Source organism: Octopus sinensis, linkage group LG1 (assembly GCF_006345805.1).
Source record: "Octopus sinensis linkage group LG1, ASM634580v1, whole genome shotgun sequence".
NCBI classification, from domain to species: Eukaryota; Metazoa; Mollusca; class Cephalopoda; order Octopoda; family Octopodidae; genus Octopus; species Octopus sinensis.
This window is the reverse complement of record NC_042997.1, coordinates 193375251-193399098: the sequence shown is the minus strand read 5'-3', so window position 1 is coordinate 193399098 and position 23848 is coordinate 193375251. Positions and strand designations below refer to the sequence as shown.

At 38.1% G+C, this 23848-nt stretch overlaps 1 protein-coding gene across 1 annotated transcript; it reads right to left on the bottom strand.

Annotated features, from left to right (window-relative positions):
- Positions 1–1158: 1158 nt before the first annotated feature.
- LOC115231075 (CCAAT/enhancer-binding protein zeta-like) lies at positions 1159–8637 on the bottom strand. The gene is made up of 2 exons (XM_029801195.2): positions 8431–8637; positions 1159–4272 (listed from the first exon to the last, which is right to left on the bottom strand). The coding sequence occupies exon 2, from the start codon at positions 4256–4258 to the stop codon at positions 1193–1195; it is 3066 nt and encodes a 1021-aa protein (XP_029657055.1). The 5' UTR covers positions 4259–4272; positions 8431–8637; the 3' UTR covers positions 1159–1192.
- Positions 8638–23848: the final 15211 nt, after the last annotated feature.

Below are 23848 nucleotides of genomic sequence, written 5' to 3'. Positions count from 1 at the left end.
TCTAATTTCGGTGATCAGTAAATAAATTTTACTGAAAATGCATATATTTGTGAAGAGGTTGCAGTCATTTCAGCGAACGAGACAGGCTACCCTGAACTGACGACGAGAAATACACTCAGAAGCATGTCTTCAGGTGCTTAGTCCCAGCTGGCGGGGGTGATTGCCTCCCCTTTGCAAATATAAGGACACAGAAAATGTGTCAAAGCCGACAGGAGACGTCGATGTTTCCTAGGGCTAAATGGCGGAGGTGTAATTCCCTTACAGGACTGTCACATTGAGTTGACAGTATACAACCACTATATCGCTCCACCACCGCTCATGTCTCTCTGAGACATTTAGAAATTCAATATTTCTAATATAATTTAATAAACCAAAAAATAACAAAAAAAACAAAACAAAATATAACTGATAAAATGATAGTAGATATTTTTTCTTCATTTGATGATCATAATTCAACAACCTTATATCTTCATTCTCTAACATGAATTCTGTCCCTATGATCTCTTATTTTTTCATTAATTCTTCATTTTGAATTTTCCCTTCATTTTTTAAAATTCCTCTTTAATAATCCCAAAACAAATCATTAACATTCAAATTACTCGATCTTTTAGAAACAATCTAGGAGGCTTTTCACTAATTATTTCATCATTATTTTTAATAATCATTAACTTTAACCTCCTAGGATTAATTCCTTATGTTTTCAGAACAACTAGTCATTTAGCTATATCTGTTTCCCTCTCATTCTCCCCTATGATTCATCATCATCATCATTTAGCGTCCGTTTTCCATGCTAGCATGGGTTGGACAGTTCAACTGTGGTCTGTGAAGCCAGAAGGCTGCATCAGGCCTAGTCTGATCTGGCAGTGTTTCTACGGCTGGATGCCCTTTTTTTACGTGCCACCCGCACAGGTGCCAGACAGAGCTGGTAAACGGCCACGAACGGATGGTGCTTTTACAACAGATATTCATCCCTTGCATCCCTCTTACCTTCAGGTACCCCTTCATTCCTAATCCCCTTTTTACCTCTAATTGAAATTACAAGTATTAGAGTTCAACCTGTAACCTTAGCAATTCAAAACCAGAAACCAACTCGGTCCAGCAAAACCAAAATCCACACAAGAATATATTCCAGTTAATAATTTAACATAAAAAGAAAAGTATTATTAAAAATATTTATTGAAAACAGTTTTAATTACTTCCAATTTTTCCTTTTCTGTTTTTTCCCTACTCCTTTCTGTTTAGGTTTCGTAACAAATTTACTTTTATTACCACTTTTCTTTTTCCATTTTGGCTGTCGTTTCTGTTTCCAATCAGATTTTTTCATCCACTGTTCCCTGGCCATTTCCCATTTCATCTGTTTGGCACTTGATTTGTCTTTGTTCACAACTGCCTGGCTTCCAATGTTACTCACAATGTTATCTTCTAGCATATGAGAAAATTCCTCGGCAGCCACGAAAAACTTAGACGTATCATGAGGATTCTGTTCAGATTCCTTTTTAAGCCTTTTCAGTTTTTTAATTTTGGGTTTACAAAATTTCTCATAATCATCCTCTCCATCACTATCATCAGAAAATTTGATATTTTCTTCATCAAACTCACAGTTACTATTTTCATTATCACTCTCCCCACCAAAGTCTTTATATTCTGCCATAAAATCTTCTCCTAAGTCAACTTCATCATCTGACTCCTCATCAGAGCCCTCACTGCTACTAAAATCTGCTTCCAAGCTTCTCTTCTTCGCACTTTGTTTTCCAAGTTCCCCATAAAAATCAAATGCTGTTAATTCCTTATCATCTGCATTTCTTTCATATTGGTCAAGAATTTGGTCAAATTCATCATCACTAACTTCTTCGTCCTCACTGAAAATCCCCTTGTCAGTAGTAACAGCCTTTTTGTGCAAGAAATACTGATAGAGATATTTCTCCTCAACAGGAATTTTATTCGCTTTTTCAAGATATTTTCTATCATTTGCAGGAATTAGTTTAATACCTGTTGGTATATACCGATTCTTTTTAGGCTCAGAAGACTTCTCTTTAATTTGTTTTGGATTTTTGAATACAAATCTGTCAAGGAAACGTATCAAGGTGTAATCTTGCAAAGGATTACCTTCATGGTCAATAAACTTATTGTTTAGTAATGTCGAAGCATAAAGAGAGACAGTTGGGTGAAAATGAAATGACAGTAAGTATAATTCCCAAAATAGTGTTGTCTCTGCTTGACAATAAAGAGGGTTACGGTGATGTGGCATATAATATATGTTGGTGGGAACATATTTTAAATTTTTACGATGTACCCAAGAAGAAACCTGTCCAGATGACTTGGAATCTTCTTCGTTATCATCCTTATTCGTCAACTCTGAATCTGATGCTGCTTGTTGTGGAGACTCTGTATCACTGTCTAACTCAACATCTTTATAGCATTCCTCATCCTCGCTATCCATCAAGTTTTCAGCGTTTTGGTCCAGGTTCAGCAATTTAGGCTTCTCACGAAAGACTTCAGATAAGAGACAGAGAGAACCGCAGATGAAAGGAGGATACTGATAAAGACATATCTGAAGAAGTCTTTTAATAAAAGCTTTTATTCTGGCTTCCGAGTGGTCATTCTTAATGGCTCTGAAGACAAGATTTAAGAAGTGCATGTGTCGGTTTGAACTCTTCAAGGCAGGGTCACACATTTTACGATAAAGAACCATATAAAATCGATCAGATAAACTTTCTGATTCCATTATTTGATACAGCAACATCATTACCTGTAAGCTAGTATTAAAGTTCACAAGATGTACAGTTTTGTACAGTATTTCAGTATGTTCTGCAATGAACTCTCGATTTTCATGTATAATTTTAAAAGCAAAATTGATACCACAAAGAATAGCACTAAGCATTCGATTGTCCATTTCCCCTTTTTGAATGTATTTCTGGAAGAATTTCAAGTAAACATTGACAAGTTTCTCAGCTATTTTGCTTTCGCCTTCTTTTAACCGAAGATTAGAGAGGAAGCAAAAGGCGTAATAGAGGCCCCTCTCTTTCATGCCAGAACGGCACAGAAGCATTTCTACCTCATCGATAACCTTTAATTTTTTCAATGGACAAAGTTTCAAAAATTTAGACAAGACGTATATTGTTTTTGATGCTACTTTGTAACTAGGGTCGCCAATTTTATTTACAAGAGATGACAGTAAAATAGTCTCTTGTTCAGAAGTGTAAACAAGAATTTCACTAATAATAGCCAATACTTTTTCTTTGCAAGCATCGACATTGTCTTGTAGCATTCTAACTAATGACTCAGCGAAAACACCAAAACGTTTCTTCAATTCGTTTTCAAAGTACCACAAGGCAAGTTGCTTCTTTCGATTAGAATTACTTAATTCATCAGTTTTGTGTTCATGAAATGACATTAGAGTTTTGTCCGGTGGCAAAATATATTTGATAAAAAGATCTTTCAAAACAAGTGCAGCTTTAATGTTAACATGGCGACTTTTCTTCTGTGTCATAGCAATAAGATTATCCAAAGAATCGAGATTGTGGACAGGTGATTGAGTCACATAAAGCTGGAAAGCTGCTTCTTTGTCGCTCAAAGTTCCAGATGCAATAACCTTTTCAAACCAACTGCTTTCAGAAGGTTCCCGTTTAGCTCTCAGGTTCTTATAATTTTCTACATCCTTCTGGAAAATTTCTGCAGCTTCCGACTCCAAAGGTTTCGCACTGGTACGCTTGGTCTTATTGGTGTTGTCTCTACTCTTGTTGTCCATGTTTTTCTTTTCTAGGTAATCATACCAAACGGTCCCTGCTTCAACAACTAATTTTATAAATTCTTTCTTACCACTTTTCTCGCCAGTTTTCTTTTTTTTAACTGATTTTGTGGTACTCGAAATCTCATCATCTTGGACTTTCTCAGAAGAAACTTTATTTAATCCCACAACACCCTCATCTGTTTGAGGTCTATATTTGTTCTTTGATTTTTTTTTACTTGGTCCTTTACTGTCTGCAGCATCCTTTGATGTATCAGCTGACACTTTTTCAGTTTGGGATGCAGAAGGCGGCACGGTTCCTTTTTTCTTTGGCATCATGTCACCCCAGTTAAAATCCTCAGGCAGTGGTTGTGCAGATACATTACTTTTCATACTAGATGGAACTGATGTATTGAGGCCGAGATCTTTTATAAATGCTTGTACATCAGAGACAATTTCATCAGATTCCTCCTTCACAAGACTTTTATCCATTTTGGTAGCTTTCTTTTTTATTTTCAAATTTTCTGGCATTTTTAATTGATGAACTGTATACAAAGAAGGGAAAAAGATAAAATAAATATAATAATGTAGCAAATTATTCTGCATTACTTCAACAGTTTAGAAAAATTCATTTCCATAAATGAAACAAAATGAACTTGTAAAACCTTACAAACACTTCATGTTGGACATTTACATCTACTTTACCAAGTGAAAGCAGGATTATAGGATGCATGTGAGTGAATGGTGATGCTACATGGTAGTGAGACATGGGCAGTGAATGCAGAGGATATGCAAAGACTAAAAAGGAATAATGCTAAGGCAGGTATTTCGTTTGCCGCTACGTTCTGAGTTCAAATTCCACCGAGGTCGACTTTGCCTTTCATCCTTTCAGGGTCGATTAAATAAGTACAGTTACGTACTGGGGTCAATATAATCAATTTAATCCTTTTGTCTGTCTTTGTTCGTTCCCTCTGTGTTTAGCCCCTTGTGGGTAGTAAAGACTAAAAAGGAATGATGCTGGTATGCACTACTAGATGTGCAATATCAGTGTACATGGGGGACAGAGCACTAATGTATAGAGAGAAAAGTTAAGCATAAGAGGAATTATATGTAGTGTGCAAGAGAGGAGACTGTGCTGGTTTGGTCATGTGATGTGGATGGATGAGGACAGTTGCAAAAAGTGGAGAGAAGTTGTGGAAGAGGAAGACTCAGGAAGACATGGGATGAAGTACTGAAGGATGATCTCATCATCATCTTTTAACGTCTGATTTCCATGCTAGCACGAGCTGGACGGTTCAACTGGGGTCTGGGAAGCCAGGAGGCTGCACCAGGCTCCAGTCTGATCTGGCAGTGTTTCTACAGCTGGATGCCCTTCCTAACACCAACCAATCCGTGAGTGTAGTGGGTGCTTTTTATGTGTCAGGTGAGGCTGGCAACGGCCACGATTGGTTGGTGCTTTTTACGTGCCACCAGCTCAGAAGCCAGTCAAGGCGGCACTAAACCTTACAAAGGAAATAACAGAGGACTGAGGTATGTGGTGCATTGCTGTACTCAAGAAGACCCGCCCACCACAACAGAATTGAGATCCTAAAACCAAAACGCCACATGCAAAGCATTGTTGTGGGTACTGGTGCCACTTAAAAAGCAATGATGGTGATATGTAAAACCAAGCCAGCTGAAGTAGATGAGGATAATTTTATGCTGTCTCAGTCTTTTATCATCTCACATGTGAAGTCCTGCATTCTGAGATCTAACCTCCTTACCTTTTCCTCTCCCATTGGTACTAGCCCCTAACATCATCATCATCATCGTTTAACGCCTGCTTTCCATGCTAGCATGGGTTGGACGATTTTGACTGAGGGCTGGCGAACCAGATGGCTGCACCAGGCCCCCAATCTTGATCTAGCAGAGTTTCTACAGCTGGATGCCCTTCCTAACGCCAACCACTCCAAGAGTGTAGTGGATGTTTTTTACGTGCCACCAGCACGGGGGCCAGTCAGGCGGTACCGGCAATGGCCTTGTGCGAATCTCTTTACACATGCCGCCAGCACAGGTGCCAGTAAGGCATGCTCGAATGGTTACCAACATCGCCTAACATTACAAAACATATTATGACTAACAATTCGTTATTCATGTACAAATTCTGTACTGCAAACATGGGCAAGTGAATGTTAAATGATGATGATGATCCCATGTTGAGAGGCTGAAGTATAATAGGAGGACAAATACAGGTGTTTTTTTTTCTATAGAGGAGATACATGTTAACCATGCATTATAAAAGAGCAGGAGGGAGTAGGTGGAAAGAAGATAAAGATGGAAGAAGTTGAGGCAGTTTTTTTTCTATAGTTAGCCAGTGTAGTAGATTTCAATGGCTCTTGCAGGCCCAACAGACTGGTATAGTCAAAGTAATTTCAATTTGAACTTCTGTAAGTTGATACCTGTAAATGGGTGGTGAAGGACGATTAGAGGGCTGTGGTTCTCAGGAGAAAGGATTGAGCAATTGAGATAAGACACAGTAGGAATAATGATAAGGGAATACATCGGGAGGGGCTAAACTGGATCTGGAGTTGGGAGCAGTGCCCATGGCATTCACAGGCTTAATTAAAATGGTGGGATTGATGTTATTAATGTTCCTCTTGAACTGAGTTAGTCAACACTTGTAGGAAAAGACATAAGCAAATGAAATCCCAGAGAACTGTTCTAGGAAGGAAGGACCAGGTGCAATGAATAGTATGTTGCCTGTGAGGTAGACACAAGGATGGGCAGATGTCGGACTTAGGAAGCACCAAATTGGAATTTCTGTTTTGACAGGGATTTTTTAGATGCTTTTCGCAGTGCCCTGGGAAAGGCTCTAGACTATCTTTTGAGCAAAAAGAATTTGCAAAAAATTATGCCCCCTAACTGATTTTGTGGGCACTACATACGATGATTTTTTTTGAGGCACTATCCACTTCAAAACTATAAGAGAAGCCTCTACAGTAAAAGAAAAAAAAGGAAATACTTTTAAATGAAAAATGTGATTAAAGGGAGATTTGACTGTTGTTTCTAGCATATCCCATGGCCACTTTCGTTTCCTTCTCACTCTGACAAGTACTCTTTTACTTGTTTCAGTCATTTGACTGCGGCCATACTGGAGCACCACCTTTAGTCGAGCAAATCGACCCCAGGACTTATTCTTTGTATTAATGTTTTTTTCAATATTTTCTCCCCATTAATAGCATAAACTCATTTTTATGCTATTAAAAATAAGTTTTTTGAAAATTTATGATTTTTATCAACCCCTAAACCTTACCGGCCATGGGATATGCTTGAAACAACAGCCAAACTTCCCTTAAATTACACTTTTCCGTCTGAAAATATTTTACTTTTCTTTCTTTTTTTGTTTTTACCGAAAAGGCTTCTCTTACAGTTTGTGAATGCGAGGTGCCACCAAAATCGATCTGGAGGGGGGAAGATGGGGCGAGGACATCATTTTTTGCATTTTTTTTTTCTTTTTGCTGAAAGATGCTCCAGAACATTTTCAAGGGTACCATAAAAAAAAATCTGAAGAATCTTCGTGAAAAAGGAGAAATTCCAACCTATTGGTGCTTCGTAAGTCTGACGTCCGCCCAAGGATGATATCAGGGGAACAACATAAGAGTTGAGAATATCTGAGTAGGTGAAGCATGAGCCTAACAAGCTGTGAGGAGCAGAGGCCATTAAAATAGTGAGATGGAGGTTGTAGCATGTGTGCAATGATTAAATTATAAAAGCAACACCTGAGTTTTACAGAGGATTAGAAGCTGATCAGGAATTGAGTATTTTCTGGTTTTCAAGAGAAAACGTAACTTCTAGAATTCAGTTTGGTACTACTTAAGAAGAGTGGTCCCGGTGCGCGCAGTCGTGCATCCGCGCTAGCTAGTCGTGACTAGTCGATTCTAGAACGACTACCTAGCAAAGTAAATAAAACACAAAAACACAAAGTAAATAATTTTTTAAAACAAAGTAAGGATCGACTAGTCACGACTAGCTAGCGCGGATGAGCGAGTGCGCGCACCGGGATCACTGTTCTTAAGTAGTACCATTCAGTTTTAGTTCTTGCGGATATGTAGTTACCATGAAAGTTTATGGACAGAAACGAGTAATGATTTGCTAAAATATAGAAATGGCCAACCCAAAGTAACATCGCAAGGGAGACTTTAATAAGTAATAACAATGAATTATAATATTCGATAATTTCATCGCGTCAAAGCAGTGGGACTGGGCAATGTGACTGTGTTATACTTAATATTAGACGAATACCTGTCGTTTTGCGTTCATATAGATCAGTGGTTTTCAACCAGGGTTCCGCCAGTACAGTCCAGGGGTTCCGCAAGAAGTTACAAAACTGCTAAAATCGGCAGTAATTTTTCATTCTCCTGTGCAGATATGTGTGCATAAGACTATTAAATTATTGCACAGGGGTTCCTCGAGCCAGTGGAATGTTTCCTTGGGGTTCCACTCCAGCAAAAAGTTTGAAAAGCACTGATATAGATCAACTTATATTTCTGCTTTTAAATGTGTTTTAGCGTAAAATTTCTTGGTTCATGAATATAAAACAAAATACAAAGCAGAAGAACGTGAGGAAAATAAGCTAATAATAATATAATAAATATTTAAAACATATCGAGAGAAAAGTATTGTAAGTCGAGACGATGTAGAGAATAAAAAAAGAAATACAATACCTCTCGGAGATGTTGATGACAAATTCAAAAGATTCTTGTCTGTGGATTAGTTCAAGAGATATATTTCAATATACTGATTTAATATATTAGAGAAATGTTATGCTTTTTTTAAAACGATCATTTCATCAAATTAACTGAAACATGTGCTTCGAGTTAATCTAAGACACCGCGTGTCAGATAGGAAGGGCAGATAATTCAAGCGGTGAATATGGGAAAAGATAAACAAAATAACATTATTCCGTCCTTTCTCAGAACTTGCATGTAGATCCGTCTGGAGAGGAGGAGTGTGCCGCAAAGAGCGTTTGGAAAAAGATGGACGGCAGTGGTAAGAAAGATGAGAATGCACGAGGCTGTGCTTGCGCGGTCGGTCGGAGCATAAAAGGAAGGAAAAAGATTCCCAAAAAGGGATAACCAACGGGCGGGTTAACTCACTAACCCGAACCCAAAACTCATCCGATCCTCATTTATGTTTATATTTTAGTGATCCTTCGGTATAGGTACACACGTGACTTTGTTTACATTTCTAAAGATAACAGAACACCTTTTCTCCCACCCCTAACCCTAACCCTTCTTTCGTCAGTCATCTCTTATGATAGACAAAAGAACAAGAGAATTATATATTAGTGGACTAGCTGACCCCGTACCATCAAAACTGACGGTTAATTGTAGTATTTTGTATATAAATAAGGTACAAAACCAGGTTTTTAGTTTAATAATTCTTTTATAACTCTTTACTCTTTACTCTTTTACTTGTTTCAGTCATTTGACTGCAGCCATGCTGGAGCACCACCTTTAGTCGAGGAAACCGACCCCAGGACTTATTCTTTGGAAGTCTAGTACCTATTCTATCGGCCCCATTTGCCAAACCGCTAGGTTACGGGGACGTAAACACACCAGCATCGGTTGTCAAGCGATGTTGGGGGGACAAACACACACACACACACACATGTATATATATATATACGACGGGCTTCTTTCAGTTTCCGTCTACCAAATCCACTCACAAGGCTTTGGTCGGCCCGAGGCTATATTAGAAGACACTTGCCCAAGGTGCCACACAGTGGGACTGAACTCGGAACCATGTGGCTGGTAAGCAAGCTACTTACCACACAGCGACTCCTGCGCCTATAACCAAATATTTTGTGAAAAATCTATTCGCAACTAACATCCATTGACTGCTTGTTTCCTTCAAAAGAATTTTCAAGTTTTCCTTCCTCCTTGCTTGACTTAAGGCCACATAAAGCTGACCGTGACTACACACGTGAGCTGGCAAGTAAATACCAAATACACAGAGTTGAAACGCTGTTTGATTTTTCTTTTCAGCGTTGAATGCTCACCATCCCACTTCCGTTGCACACACAAACATTCACATACCTCCCTTGTACATACACACACATATACTCTCGCAGAATTGAAACGCTGTTTGATTGGGGGGGGGGGTTCACCGTAGAGTTTTCATCACCCCTTCCTTTCACACTCATATGTTGTGACGGAGAAAAACATATGCGTGTGTGTGAGCAAAAAATTTAATTTTTACATGACCCCTCTTAATTCCAAAAGACCCTGACCACAACATGTTGGGTTATGTTCGTCATTAAACATTAGTAGGGAAAACACTTTAATTTCACTTCTTGTCATAGTGGAGAGGGGAGGGATGTTTATTCTATTTATTATTTTGAAAAATTTTACAGAATTTTTTATTCAGAATCCATAATCTCTGTATTTTTCTACATATTTCGTAAAAAAAAAATTTTAAGTGAAAATTTAAGAAATTTAGTGGGGAGGGGGATCTAAATTTTGAAATGGAGATTTTTTTGCAGATTCGGAATCTCCGCACTCGATATAGTGGTTCCTGTAAGTATAAAAAAAATAAAATAAACATGACAAAGGGGGTGCGGTCCATTATCTTTACCTCCGCCAAGTGTCGGATCTTTTCGGTTTGAACGGCAGTTTTTTAAAATAATTTTCACGTAACTAAACATCTTTTTCTCTTGACTTTATTGAGAAAATTCTATAGTTTGTAAGATATTTGTTGTTGTTTTCTTCAATTTCTGCAATTTCAACCAATCAATGACGTCTATTGAGGTGAAAACATTCTGTGCCGTATGAATATGTCCCTCGTTTAAGAAACAGATTGGGTTTATTTACATTTGTGAAGAAAAAAGATACCCTTCCCCCATCCCTAACCCTAAAACAGATTGAAATGCAATAGATCGATACTATGTGACAATTTCATATGACACCGCGAGAAAAAACTGCCGTTCAAACCGAAAAGATCCTAAAAAAAAAAAAAAATAATAAGCATCCTAAAGGGGGTGCGGTCCATTGTCTTTACCTCCGCCAAGTGTCTTCTGCTATAGCCTCAGTCCGACCAAAGCCTTGTGAGTAAATTTCACACGCGGAAACTGAAAGAAGACTGTCGTATGTATGTTTGTGTGTCTGTTTGTGTTAGTTCTCCACAGTGTTGGTTTATTTACGTCCCCGGTGGAATTAATACCATGTTTAAGAATAAGTATTGGAGGCGATTTGTTCGACTACACCTTTCAAGGCAGTTCCCCCAGCAATGACTGAGCGGTTGGATGGAACTTACACTCCACGAGAGATTTTGAGCTCTCATAAAGAGCTCAAAATCTCTCGTGGAAGCGTCATCCAACCAAAGTACAAATATATGGGAAACTACCACCTGTATCATCTCTTGTGAAAGGTAGAAGAGTCCAGTTTGCTGGACATTGTTGTAGGGCTGAAAACGGGGTAATTTCTACTCTTCTCCTCTGGAAGCCATCTGCTCGCGATACCAGAGGGCGCACACTCTCCTAACCTGATGTAATCTCCAGGGATACAGGCATCCAGCAACAGGACCTCCGTAATGCTATGATGGACCGTGAAGTCTGGCGTAACATAGTAAATTCCATTGTCTCGACCACGGTCGAACAATGATGATGATGATGTTATTTTTATCAAAATAAAGAAAGACCATCAGTTGGAATTTTTTAGAATCAGTCAACAGAACTAACAAATAATGAACTGACATAATGAGATTGTGTGAGGAAATGAAAATCATTGGTTATAAAAAAAATCCAACACAATATGAAATAGTAAATTCAATTGTCTCGACCATAGTGGAACAATGAATGACAGAGAGAGACAAAGATAAAAGATATAAATTCCGTGAATGCAAAAATAAGACAAAAATCTAATGGTGCAAGGGAAATAACTCGAGATGTTTACGTTTCCTATGTCTTTAAAAATGCGTTAAAATCTTTATGGCTTCCAGTGAAGGGAATATTCAAGTTTTATATCTAAACTAGCAGTATCGCCCGGCGTTGCTCGGGTTTGTAAGGGAAATAACTATATAAGCATTTTTAGAGAGTTCTAGCCAAAAAATGCATTAAAAATGGAAAACAAATGATGGTAATTTTTTTTTTAATCGTTGACTCATTGTAGACATTTTTAGAGAGTTACTTCCCTTATATAATAGCGAAAAAATGCATTAAAATGGAAAAAAAAGATGGTAAATTTTTTTTTTAATCGTAGACTCATCGTAGACGCGCGCTAATACCCAGAAGGGCTCGATATGAATCACGACTATAAGATACCCGCTTTTGGTTACACTGCACCGCAAAATGTGGGAGTAGTTAGGAATCTAAATCGTAGGAGACAGACACACAACTTCACTTTTATATATAAAGACTAGCAGTATCGCCCGGCGTTGCTCGGATTTGTAAGGGAAATAACTATATAAGCATTTTTAGAGAGTTACTTCCTTTATAGATGCCAATTCGGGCTTTCTTAGCCATTTCTGTTTTGGTGTCTTCAAGCCATGAAGTCGTTGTTCTAAAAGAACGCTGGTCTCCTTGACAACGCATTACGACGTTGATTTCTTTACACTCCCTTCCCCACAGCTTCACAAGGGAGGGAAGAAGGGGGAGAAGCAAACACAGGTGCAGGTGTTTGAGCGTGGTCGCCAACTCCGCCACCATCGACACACGAAAAATTATGCATTAAAATGGAATAAAAAATTATGTTAAATTATTTTTAAAATCGTAGACTCATCGTAGACGCGCGCTAATAGCCAGATGGGCTTGATATGAATCACGACTATAAGATACCCGAATTTGGTTAAACTGCACCGCAAAATGTGGGAGGAGTTAAGAATCTAAATCGAAGGGGACAGACACTCACACAACTACAGTTTTATATATATATCAATAATAAATCTCTGAACGAGATTATATTTTACATATATATATATATATATCTATATATATAAAACTGTAGTTGTGTGAGTGTCTGTCCCCTTCGATTTAGATTCCTAACTACTCCCACATTTTGCGGTGCAGTTTAACCAAATTCGGGTATCTTATAGTCGTGATTAATATCGAGCCCTTCTGAGTATTAGCGCGCGTCTACGATGAGTCTACGATTTTAAAAATAATTTAACATAATTTTTTATTCCATTTTAATGCATAATATTTCGTGTGTCGATGGCGGCGGAGTTGGCGTCCACGCTCAAACACCTGCACCTGTGTTTGCTTCTCCCCCTTCTTCCCTCCCTCGTGAAGCTGTGGGGAAGGGAGTGTAAAGAAATCAACGTCGTAAAGCGTTGTCAAGGAGACCAGCGTTCTTTTAGAACAACGACTTCATGGCTTGAAGACACTGAGTCAACGATTTAAAAAAAAAAATTATCATCATTTTTTATTCCATTTTTAATGCATTTTTTTGCTATAACTCTCTAAAAATGCTTATATAGTTATTTCCCTTAAAAACCCGAGCAACGCCGGGCGATACTGCTAGTATATCTATAAATGTTTCGCGGTTTATTTACATGTGTATCTATTAGTCTCTATGTATATCAATCAACATGTTTAACAGAATTAATAATTCCTACCAGGACATTGCAGTTTTATTTATAAATATTGTTCCAGATAATGTATTTTAGCCATATTGATTGGCATAGAGACGAATAGATAGACATGTAAATAAATAAATATTTACTTGTATCACCGTGACCGACCAGGCTATCAGAGGTTGCTACACATCGCTGGTCACAATGCGCTTCGCATTGTTTTAGCCTTCAAATGACGCCACCCCGCTGGCTAAGCGAGCAGGCCATCAGAAGAAAGAGTGGGAGAAAGTTGTGGCGAAAGAGTACAGCAGGGTTCGCCACCATCCGCTGCTGGAGCATCGTGGAGCTTTAGGTGTTTTCGCTCAATAAACACTCACAACGCCCGGTCTTGGAATCGAAACCGCGATCCTACGAACGCAAGTCCGCTGCCTTAACCATTGGGCCATTGCGCCTGCACATTTACGTTTATAGGTGGATTAAAATATTAGAAAAGGTGTTAAACTGTAACATTTTAAATAACAGAATTGATAATTCCTACCAGGACATTGCAGTTTTATTTATAACTAGCAGTATCGCCCGGCGTTGCTCGGGTTTGTAAGGGAAATAACTATATAAGCATTTTTAGAGAGTTATAGCCAAAAAAATGCATTAAAAATGGGGAAAAAAATTATGGTAAATTTTTTTTAAATCGTTGACTCATCGTAGACATTTTAAGAGAGTTACTTCCCTTATATAATAGCGAAAAAATGCATTAAAATGGAAAAAAATGATGGTAAATTTTTTTTTAAATCGTATACTCATCGTAGACGCGCGCTAATGCCCAGAAGGGCTCGATATGAATCACGACTATAAGATACCCGGTTTTGGTTAAACTGCACCGCAAAATGTGGGAGTAGTTAGGAATCTAAATCGTAGGAGACAGACACACAACTTCTCTTTTATATATAAAGATATTGTTCCAGATCATGTGTTTTAGCCATATTGATACTGGATCCGCTAAATTATAGTTTTGCTATTAGATCAATCCAACTGGTGTAGAACTGCCTTGGAAATATCTCTGAACTTCGTCCTGTTTAGGATTCCAAGTAAAAGTGATGAAAAGATCAGGACGTCCATTATTACGAACATAAGTCATAGCAATCAAAGCCAGTGTGCTCTCATGCATATACCGGTACTACTAGCGAACAGTGGTCCCGGTGCGCGCATCCGTGCTAGATAGTCGTAAGTAGTCGATCCTACAACGACTTCTTAACCCTAACCCTAACCGTAAACCTAAGCCTAACCCTAACCGTAAACCTAATTTTTTAACCCTAACCTTAGTTTGTTTATAAAAATAATTTATTTACTTAGTTTAAAAAATTATTTACTTTGTTCGAAAAATATTATTTAATTTTCTTTGATATGTATTCAGCCTTGAAATACAAACATACGCGCAAGTCGTTGTAGGATCGACTACTTACGACTAGCTAGCGCGGATGTGCGAGTGCGCGCACCGGGACCACTGTTCGCTAGTACTACCGCATATACCTTGGGTTTTCTGTAAAAGTGGAAGGGAGGATACAGAGTTTTATAATAATAAAAATAATAATGAAATTATTGTATACAGTGCTCAGATGCACTGCAACTTGTCAAAAGTGCATATAAAGCATATGCAGTAATGTAGAAATGTCTGGAAAGCGAACAATGTATGAGTCAGATACATGCTTGCATGTGTATGGAGGAGAGAAAATCAGGTGTAGTGTTGGCGAATCTCAGGAAGCATGGAAGTTTTGAAGGATGCAGTGCTCCGACAACTAACAACTGATGTCGGCAGTTTATTCCATGCTTCAGCAACTCTCAGCGTGAAAAAATGTTTCCTGAAGTCATGGGAGCTGTGCTGTTTTCTGACTTTGTAAATATGTCCACGGGTGTTAGATGGGTGGAGTTTGAAAAGGTACTCAGAGTTATTGTTTGTACGATGGTTGATAATTTTATGGGTGTCTGCCAAGCTCTCACCCTGCGATATCGTCCTTAGCGCCATCTCGTAAATGCATGTATAATAAACATTTCTTTCTTTATTTTGGCACTACGGCCATAACTTAGCGGAGACAGCACAAGGACATACAAAGCAATACATTGGGGTACATGGCTGTCAAATAGCTACATGCGTGACAGAGAAGGAAAGCGGGGAATAGAGGGGAAAGATTATAGGAAGGAGAGAGTTCAGTGAGAGAAAGTGAGATGCAAATAGGAAAATAGGGAGGAGTAAATGAGGGAGAGACAGACAAACTGGTAGGAGAGGAAAACAGGAAGTTCTTTTATAGGGGGCCCGTACGCGCAAGTGTATTTTCCGTTAGCGAGTGACGTTTAGGGAGATTTGTCTGTTATTTAAGATCGCTCGTTGCCAAGATTGCCCGTTCAATCCGATATTCACTTGTTCTAGGAAAATTTTTGAAGGTTCCGTCGATTTCCGTAAAAAACTTTTATTTTTTTACATATGGCTTTGCGGGAATATTTGAAATAATGAGAGCGAAAGAGACTAAGAGGAAGCGATTTTATGACGAGGGAATTTCTTTTTGAAGTCCCCGTGTGTGTGATTGATGGGGTGTGGGAGACAGACAGTATGTTGTGTAAGTGAAGTGCTTCTGTTAGTGTGTGCGAAGAGACAGAGAGAGTAATGTGTGAAAGAGAGAGATAACTGAAATTTTTTACTCGGTGTATGTGTATATGTATGTGTATATGTATGTGTGTGTGTGTGTATGTATCTATGTATGTGTGTGTGTATGTATGTATGTATGTATCTATGTATGTGTGTGTGTGTATGTATGTATGGCCGATTCAGTGTAATTTTTTACTCGGTGTATGTGTATATGTATGTCTGAATGTATGCGTGTATGTATCTGTGTATGTGTGAGTATGTATGTATGTATGGCCGATTCAGTGTAATTTTTTACTCGGTTTATGTGTATATGTATGGCTGCATGTATGTGTGTGTGTGTGTATGTATGTGTGTGTGTATGTGTGTATATATGTATGTATGTATGGCCGATTCAGTGTAATTTTTTACTCGGTGTATGTGTATATGTATGTATGCGTGTATGTATCTGTGTATGTGTGTGTATGTATGTCTGCATGTATGTGTGTGTGTGTATGTATCTATGTATGTGTGTGTGTATGTATGTATGTATGGCCGATTCAGTGTAATTTTTTACTCGGTGTGTGTGTATATGTATGTCTGCATGTATGTGTGTGTGTGTGTATCTATGTATGTGTGTGTGTGTATGTATGTGTCTGTGTATATATGTGTGTATGTATGTATGTATGTATGGCCGATTCAGTGTTTACATTTTTTACGGAAATCGACGGAGGAAATCGACAATCGACGGAGGAAATCGACGGAAACGTGTGCTACTACAAACGAAACTTTGCCTTTTTGAAAAAATGTTATAGAAGTTTAAGTTTTTGATTATTTACGCTAAATCAGAAAACAGAATTTGGAAGCTAGCATTTTCTGTGTGATACATTCTATTAAACAAAACGAAAGCAATATATTACGACAACGAAAGTTTTGGATCTTTTCGCTTTGACCGGCAGATTTTTAAGATAATTTATTTGTAACTAAACACTTTTAAACTTCGTATACTGGTAGTATGTTACATAAAGCATCTTTTGGGGGGGGGGCTTTCTTGAGAAAATTCTGTAGTTTGTAAGCTATTTGTTGTTTAATTTCTTGCATTTCGGCAATTTCAACCAATCAATGACGTCTATTGAGGTGAATACAATTTCTGCCGTAGTTTGTCAACAACATTTTCTGGCGGTGTCATATCAATGTGTCACTGTTATTTATGAGAAAAAAAGATACCCTGTGGCCATAAACTGAGGGGTCACTCGTAAACAGAGCTGGATAACAAAACCGTTCCCTCTTTAGTGTCCATCTATAATTATTGGAAACCTGCTGCTGCAAAGGTCGGCTACCACCCCAGCTTCATAGATGACTCCCTTGGTTTCGCAATGGCTTCCCACTAGGCATCTAATATTGTCCCTGCATGAGCATCCCGCCTCCACTCGTGGCCTTGGAGTATTAATAAGAATGCTCTTAATATTAAGGGCGCGGCTAAAAGAGACTCTCGGGTTGTGTCCTTTGAAAATGCATCCGTACCTATGTGAACGTGTGGAGTGTTTATCTACAAGCCTAGGGAATATTCTACCTTTCCACGTTTTAACTTTGAAGAAGAAGGGTACGGGAAAACCAAATAATATTTCTGCAGCACTTCCTTCTGCGGGTGTTAGAACCCGGCGCGTAGAAGATGCGGTCACAAAATCCGCCAGCAACTAGTGTCTCTTTATATAGGGGGCTGCTGCGTCAAGAATCTCTCGACAAGACGAAAAATTCGTAATCGTCTTGCTGACACCCTTCTCCAGAGTTTCTGAACACGATGGGTGGGTGGCAGGAGGCTGTGTTTATGTATGTCAACCTCTCACTTGGCTTGCAGTAGGGCCTGTATGTACAGGAGCCCAAGTCGAGCGTGACGTCTATAATAAAATTATTAGCCATCTTACTAACAACTCTGAACACCTTTTCAAACTCCACCGAGGACATGTTTACAAAGTCAGAAAACAACACAGCTCCCATGACTTTCGGAAACATTTTTTCACACTAAGAGTTGCTGAAGCATGGAACAGACTGCCGGCATCAGTTGTTAGTTGTCGGAGCACTGCATCCTTCAAAACTTCCATGCTTCCTGAGATTCACCAACACCACACCTGATTTTCTCCCCTCCATATACACAGGCAAGCATGTATCTGACTCATACATTGTTCACTTTCCAGACATTTCTACATTAATGCATATTCTTTATACACACTTTTGACAAGTTGCGGTGCACCTGAGCACTATACATTAATTTCATTATTATTATAAGTCCGCGGTGGTGAGATTGGCCTCGATATTAATTTTTATATTTCAGCCTTATAATTTATGGTATAAGGGAGATAACTCCTTTAACTTCTTTCGGATTACTTTTTTGCTTTCCAGTCTCGAGTTCAAATTCTGCCGAGGTCGACTTTGCCTATCATCCTTTCGGGGTTGATAAATTAAATACCAACGCTGGAGTCAATGTAATCGACTAGTCTCCCACCACCAAATCTCAGGCCTTGTGCCTTTAGTAGAAAGGATTATTATTATTATTATTATTATTATTATTATTATTATTATCTTTTTTTTCTTCTTCTTTCAAATTTGCTTCCATTTCTTGCCGAGTGTCTTCCCGACTCCTAGGGCAAAGAAACTCATAGTATACATTGGTAGGCCATTAAACTAAACTCACTAGTTCGTTCATTTTTTTTTTTTTAAGTTAAATTAAAATACATGGGTAGTAACAGTTCTCACATCGACAATGCTCTTCTCAATACGTGTGATGTACCAGTTAAGACAATCTTTTGCACTTCTTGCAGGGATGGTAAGCCAGGGATCATTCTCATATAATTTTCGGTTCCCTTCTTGATCATTCCTAGTGCTCCTACGATCACTGGTATTGTAACCGCCTTGAGATGCCACATTTTCTCAATTTCAATGAGCAGGTCTTTATATTTTCTGAGCTTGTCAAACTCTTTTGTCGAGATATTATGATCACAGGGGATGCTCATGTCGATCAATAAGCAAACTTTATTGTTTTGGTCTTTCTTCTTCTTCTTCTTCTTCTTCTTCTTCTTATTATTATTATTATTATTATTATTATTATTATTATTATTATTATTATTATTATTATTATTCAGTAGTTTTATTTTTATAGCGTGCTTTCACTTCACTACTGAGCGCAGCTCTGTGTGCCTTGGGTATGTGTTGTTATTTGTTGTGATGCTCCGATGGTTACTGTATTGAAAGTGTTTTGAGTAGGATGTGTGCAGTGCCCAGTTGTGCAATTTTCTGTATGTTATATATATTTGTAAGTCCTTGTGTTTTTGTTTATTATTATTATTATTATTATTATTATTATTATTATTATTATTACGGTTAATATTAGAGGGGTTACATCGCTTGACAACCGATGCTGGTGTGTTTGCGTCCCCGTAACTTAGCAGTTTGGCAAAAGAGACTGATAGACTAAGTACTAGGCTTACAAAGAATAAGTCCTGGGGTCGATTTGCTTGACTAAAGGCGGTGCTCCAGCATGGCCACAGTCAAATGACTGCAACAAGTAAAAGAGTAAAGAGTAGGCAATCACAAGGCCACTAAATCATTTAACTGTACTTTTAAAACCTCAATTCCTTCATTATACGAGGGTTGGCTGAAAAGTTCCTAGGCTGACCAAAATACTTTCATGATATGTGACCAAATGAGGTTTACTTCTCAACACACTTCTTCCATTGGTATTACAGTGCTGCATAAGGTGGTGAGCTAGCAGAAATGTTGGCACGCCAAGTGAAATACGTAGCTGTATTTTGTGTGCTGTTACGTTCTGAGTTCAAATTCCGCCGAGGTCGACTTTGCCTTTCATCCTTTCGGGGTTGATAAATTAAATACCAGTTACGCACTGGGGTCGATGTAATCAACTTAATCCGTTTGTTTGTCCTTGTTTGTCCTTGTTTGTCCCTTCTGTGTGTAGCCCCTTGTGGGTAGTAAAGAAATAGGTATTGCAGTGCTGGATTCTCATTCGTGAAGACGATTTCATGCTTTTGCTCAAAAAAGCCATCAACAGCAGATATGACATCATCTTCACTGTGATACTGGTTCCCAGCCAAGTGTTATTCCATTTGAAGAACAGATGATAGTCAAGTGGGGGCAAAATCAGAAGAACAGGTGAAATAATCAACCAGTTCAAAGCCACAGTCATGCACAGCAGCCATTCAAACCAGGGACTTGTATGCTGGAGCATTGTTCTGGTGAAACAAGACCCTTTTTGTCAGTTTTCCAAGGTGTTTGGTCTTGACAGCTTTCATAACTGCCTCAGCAGTTGGCATAGTAATCACCATTGATGGCATGGCCCTTTTGAAGATAGTCAATAAATACAATGTCTTTTGCATCCAAAAAAAACTGAGGCTATCAGATGAAACGCCCTTGGTCTTCTTTGGAGCAGGTGAGGAGGGGTGTTTCCACTGCATGAATTGTCTCTTTTACTCTTTTACTTGTTTCAGTCATTTGACTGTGGCCATGCTGGAGCAACGCCTTTAGTTGAGCAAATCGACCCCCCCAGGACTTATTCTTTGTAAGCCTAGTACTTATTCTATCGGTCTCTTTTGCCGAACCGCTAAGTTACGGGGACGTAAACACGCCAGCATCGGTTGTCAAGCGATGTTGGGGGGGACAAACAGACACACAAACATATATATACGACATATATATACGACATATATATATACGGTGGGCTTCTTTCAGTTTCCATCTACCAAATCCACTCACAAGGCTTTGGTCGGCCCGAGGCTATAGTAGAAGATACTTGCCCAAAGTGCCACACAGTGGGACTGAACCCGAAACCATGTGGTTGGTAAGCAAGCTACTTACTACACAGCCACTCCTGCACCTATCTTCAGTTCAAAGTGATGAAGCCAACGCTTATCCTGGGTTCGAAAACATTCAAGGAAACCAGATGGATCTGCCTCAAATGATGTCAGATTTTCCCACGATCTAATCAGCCTGGTGCACTTTTGATCAGGTGTCAGAAGATGTAGCACCCACTGAACAGAAGCCTTCATCATGCCAAGTTCATTGTGCAGAATATTCTCAACTCTCTCATGGGGTATGTTAATAGCTATTTGATTTATAGTCAAACACCTGTCATCCATCACCATGTGGTGCATGTGACGAATGTTTTCCTCAGGAGTGGCAGTCGCAAGACATCTAGACCTTGGGTCATCTACAAGCTTCTTCCTTACCCTCCTAAATTCAGCTGCCCGCTTTTGCACTGTTGACAAAGATGGAACATTATCCCTAATGTAGAAACATTAGGGGATAATATCAGCATGAATGTTATGGACTAAAGCAATTTTCTGCAGGTACTTCATAAACACCACAATACCAAACTTTGTCAACTTTCAAGAGAGGTTGCTACTACTACTGTTATTATTATCATCATCATTAGTCAGTAGTCTTATTTTTATCACGTGCTTTCACTGCACTACTGAGTGCAGCTCTGTGTGCCTTGGGTATGTGCTGTGGTTTGTTGTGATGCTCTTATGGTTACTGTATTGAAAGTGTTTTGCGTAGGATGTGTGCAGTGCCCAGTAGTGCAATTTTCTGTACATTATATTATTTTTTAATCATATTATTATTATTATTATTATTATTATTATTATTATTATTATTATTATTATTATTCAGTATTTTTATTTTTATAGCGTGCTTTCACTTCCCTACCGTGTGCCTTGGGTATGTGCTGTGGTTTGTTGTGATGCTCTGATGGTTATTGTATGGAAAGTGTTCTGCGTAGGATGTGTGCAGTGCCTAGTAGTGCTATTTTATTTATGTTATATATATTTGTAAGTCCTGGTGTTTTTGCTATGTATTTGTCTGAATATTTCTTTATCATACCTAATGCTCCTACTATGGTAGGAATTGTTTGTTTTTAGATTCCACATTCGAGTTACCTCTATTTCCAGGTCTTTGTATTTTGAAAGTTTCTCCATTTCTTTTAGAGAAATCTTGTCATTTGTTGGTATTGATATCATTATTATTATAAAGATTGACATAACTCTTCACAAAGGTAAATAGACAACAACAAGAACATGATGCAATTTGTAACAGATTGTTTATTTAACTGTTTGAACAATATTTTGAGAGACCATCTGTCTTTTTCAGGTTCAAAACATGAGCTGTTCCCAGTATTGCCACCAATGTTTGGTATTGGCAGCTTTTGGTGCCAGAGTATTGTTTTGTTTGAGATGGTCCCAAGTGGACTGATCACAATATGTACCACATTCACTTTTGAGGCTCTTAAGCCCGCCCTCAAAATTACTGGCCTTGCATCGAAATTTAAAACCATTATTATTATCATTATCATCATCATCATCATTATTATTATTATTATTATTCTATGTTTGACTTTTGCTTTACATTTGCACAAGCTGGTTCCAAGTCTCACCCAGAGACCTCAAGAAACAACAAGTTGGAAGTTCGTGTTGTTGTTATGCCTAAGGTGTGTTATATTTGGTTTTGTACTTAGTGTTGTACTAGTGAATGTCTAAAAAACCATACGAAAATTATGTTTGTTTTAAAACTTGAGATTACATAGAAAGTATTTTGAGTGTGATATAAGAGCAGTTCCCATGAGCACTATCTCAGCCCCTTTTGCTATCATTCCCAGGGCACCTATGACAACAGGTATTGTTTTAGTCTTCAGGTTCCACATTTTGCTGATTTCTATTTCAAGATCTTTTTATTTGCTCAGTTTCTGGTAGGTCTTGACAGATATGTTTATATCAGTTGGGACAGTCATATCAATGAGGAGGCATGTTTTTATTATTATTATTATTATTATTATTATTATTATTATTATTATTATTATTATTGTTATCATTATTATTATTATTATTAAAGGCAGCAAGCTGGCAGAATCGTTAGCATGCCTGGCAAAATGCTTAGCAGTATTTCATCTGCTGCTACATTCTAAGTTCAAATTCCACCGACGTCAACTTTGCCTTTCATCCTTTCGGAGTTAATTAAATAAGTACCAGTTATGCACTGGGGTCAATGTAATTAACTTAATCCCTTCTCCCAAATTTGAGGCCTTGTGCTTCCAGTATAAAGGATTTTTTTTTTTTCTTCTTTCTTCAAATTTTCTTCCATTTCTCGCCGAATGTTTTCCAAACACCTAGGGCATAGAAGCTCAATGTATGCATTATTATTATTATTATTATTATTATTATTATTATTATTATTATTATTATTATTATTATTATCATCGTTGTTGTTGTAAATGGATTCTAAAGAAATGTTCCCCACCATCATCACCTACAGCAACTAAAATCATGGAAAAATAAAGTAATTGGAAGCCTTTATATATCCTCTCATGTGTAGTCACAAACCAAAGATGTCTGAATGGCAGGTAGTGGAAGGGCATTCTAAATGGAAGAGGGGACAATCTGGTGACTGAAGCTTCCTACCAAACAAAACAACATTAAAAAAATAATAATAATAAACGGTCAAACAGTCTGACCGTTTGACAAACCAACAATCACATCAACAACAGCATCAGAAAAAGAAGATTCAACAACTAGAGATAGAAACCAAAAACAGCAACATCAAGAACAAAAACAATGACAAGAGCACTCAGACAGTGCAAACCTCTGCCAAGGCAACACCGATTAAATAAGCTCAACTGCTCCCACAAATGGGAAAACTAAAAGTGAACCCAAATTCTCTCAAAAATTAAGTAAAAAAAACAGGAAGAATAATCAAGAATCCTTGACTGGTACTAGATCGATCCTAAAATCTAATCAGTTTGTGCCAGTCACGAAGCCAAACATCCCTGAAAGTTTCATTTGAATCCATCCACCAGTTCTTTAGATATCTTGTCCACAGATGCAGGAGTGACTGTGTGGTAAATAGCTTGCTTAATAATAATAATAATAATTATAATTGTGTACAGTGCTCAGGTG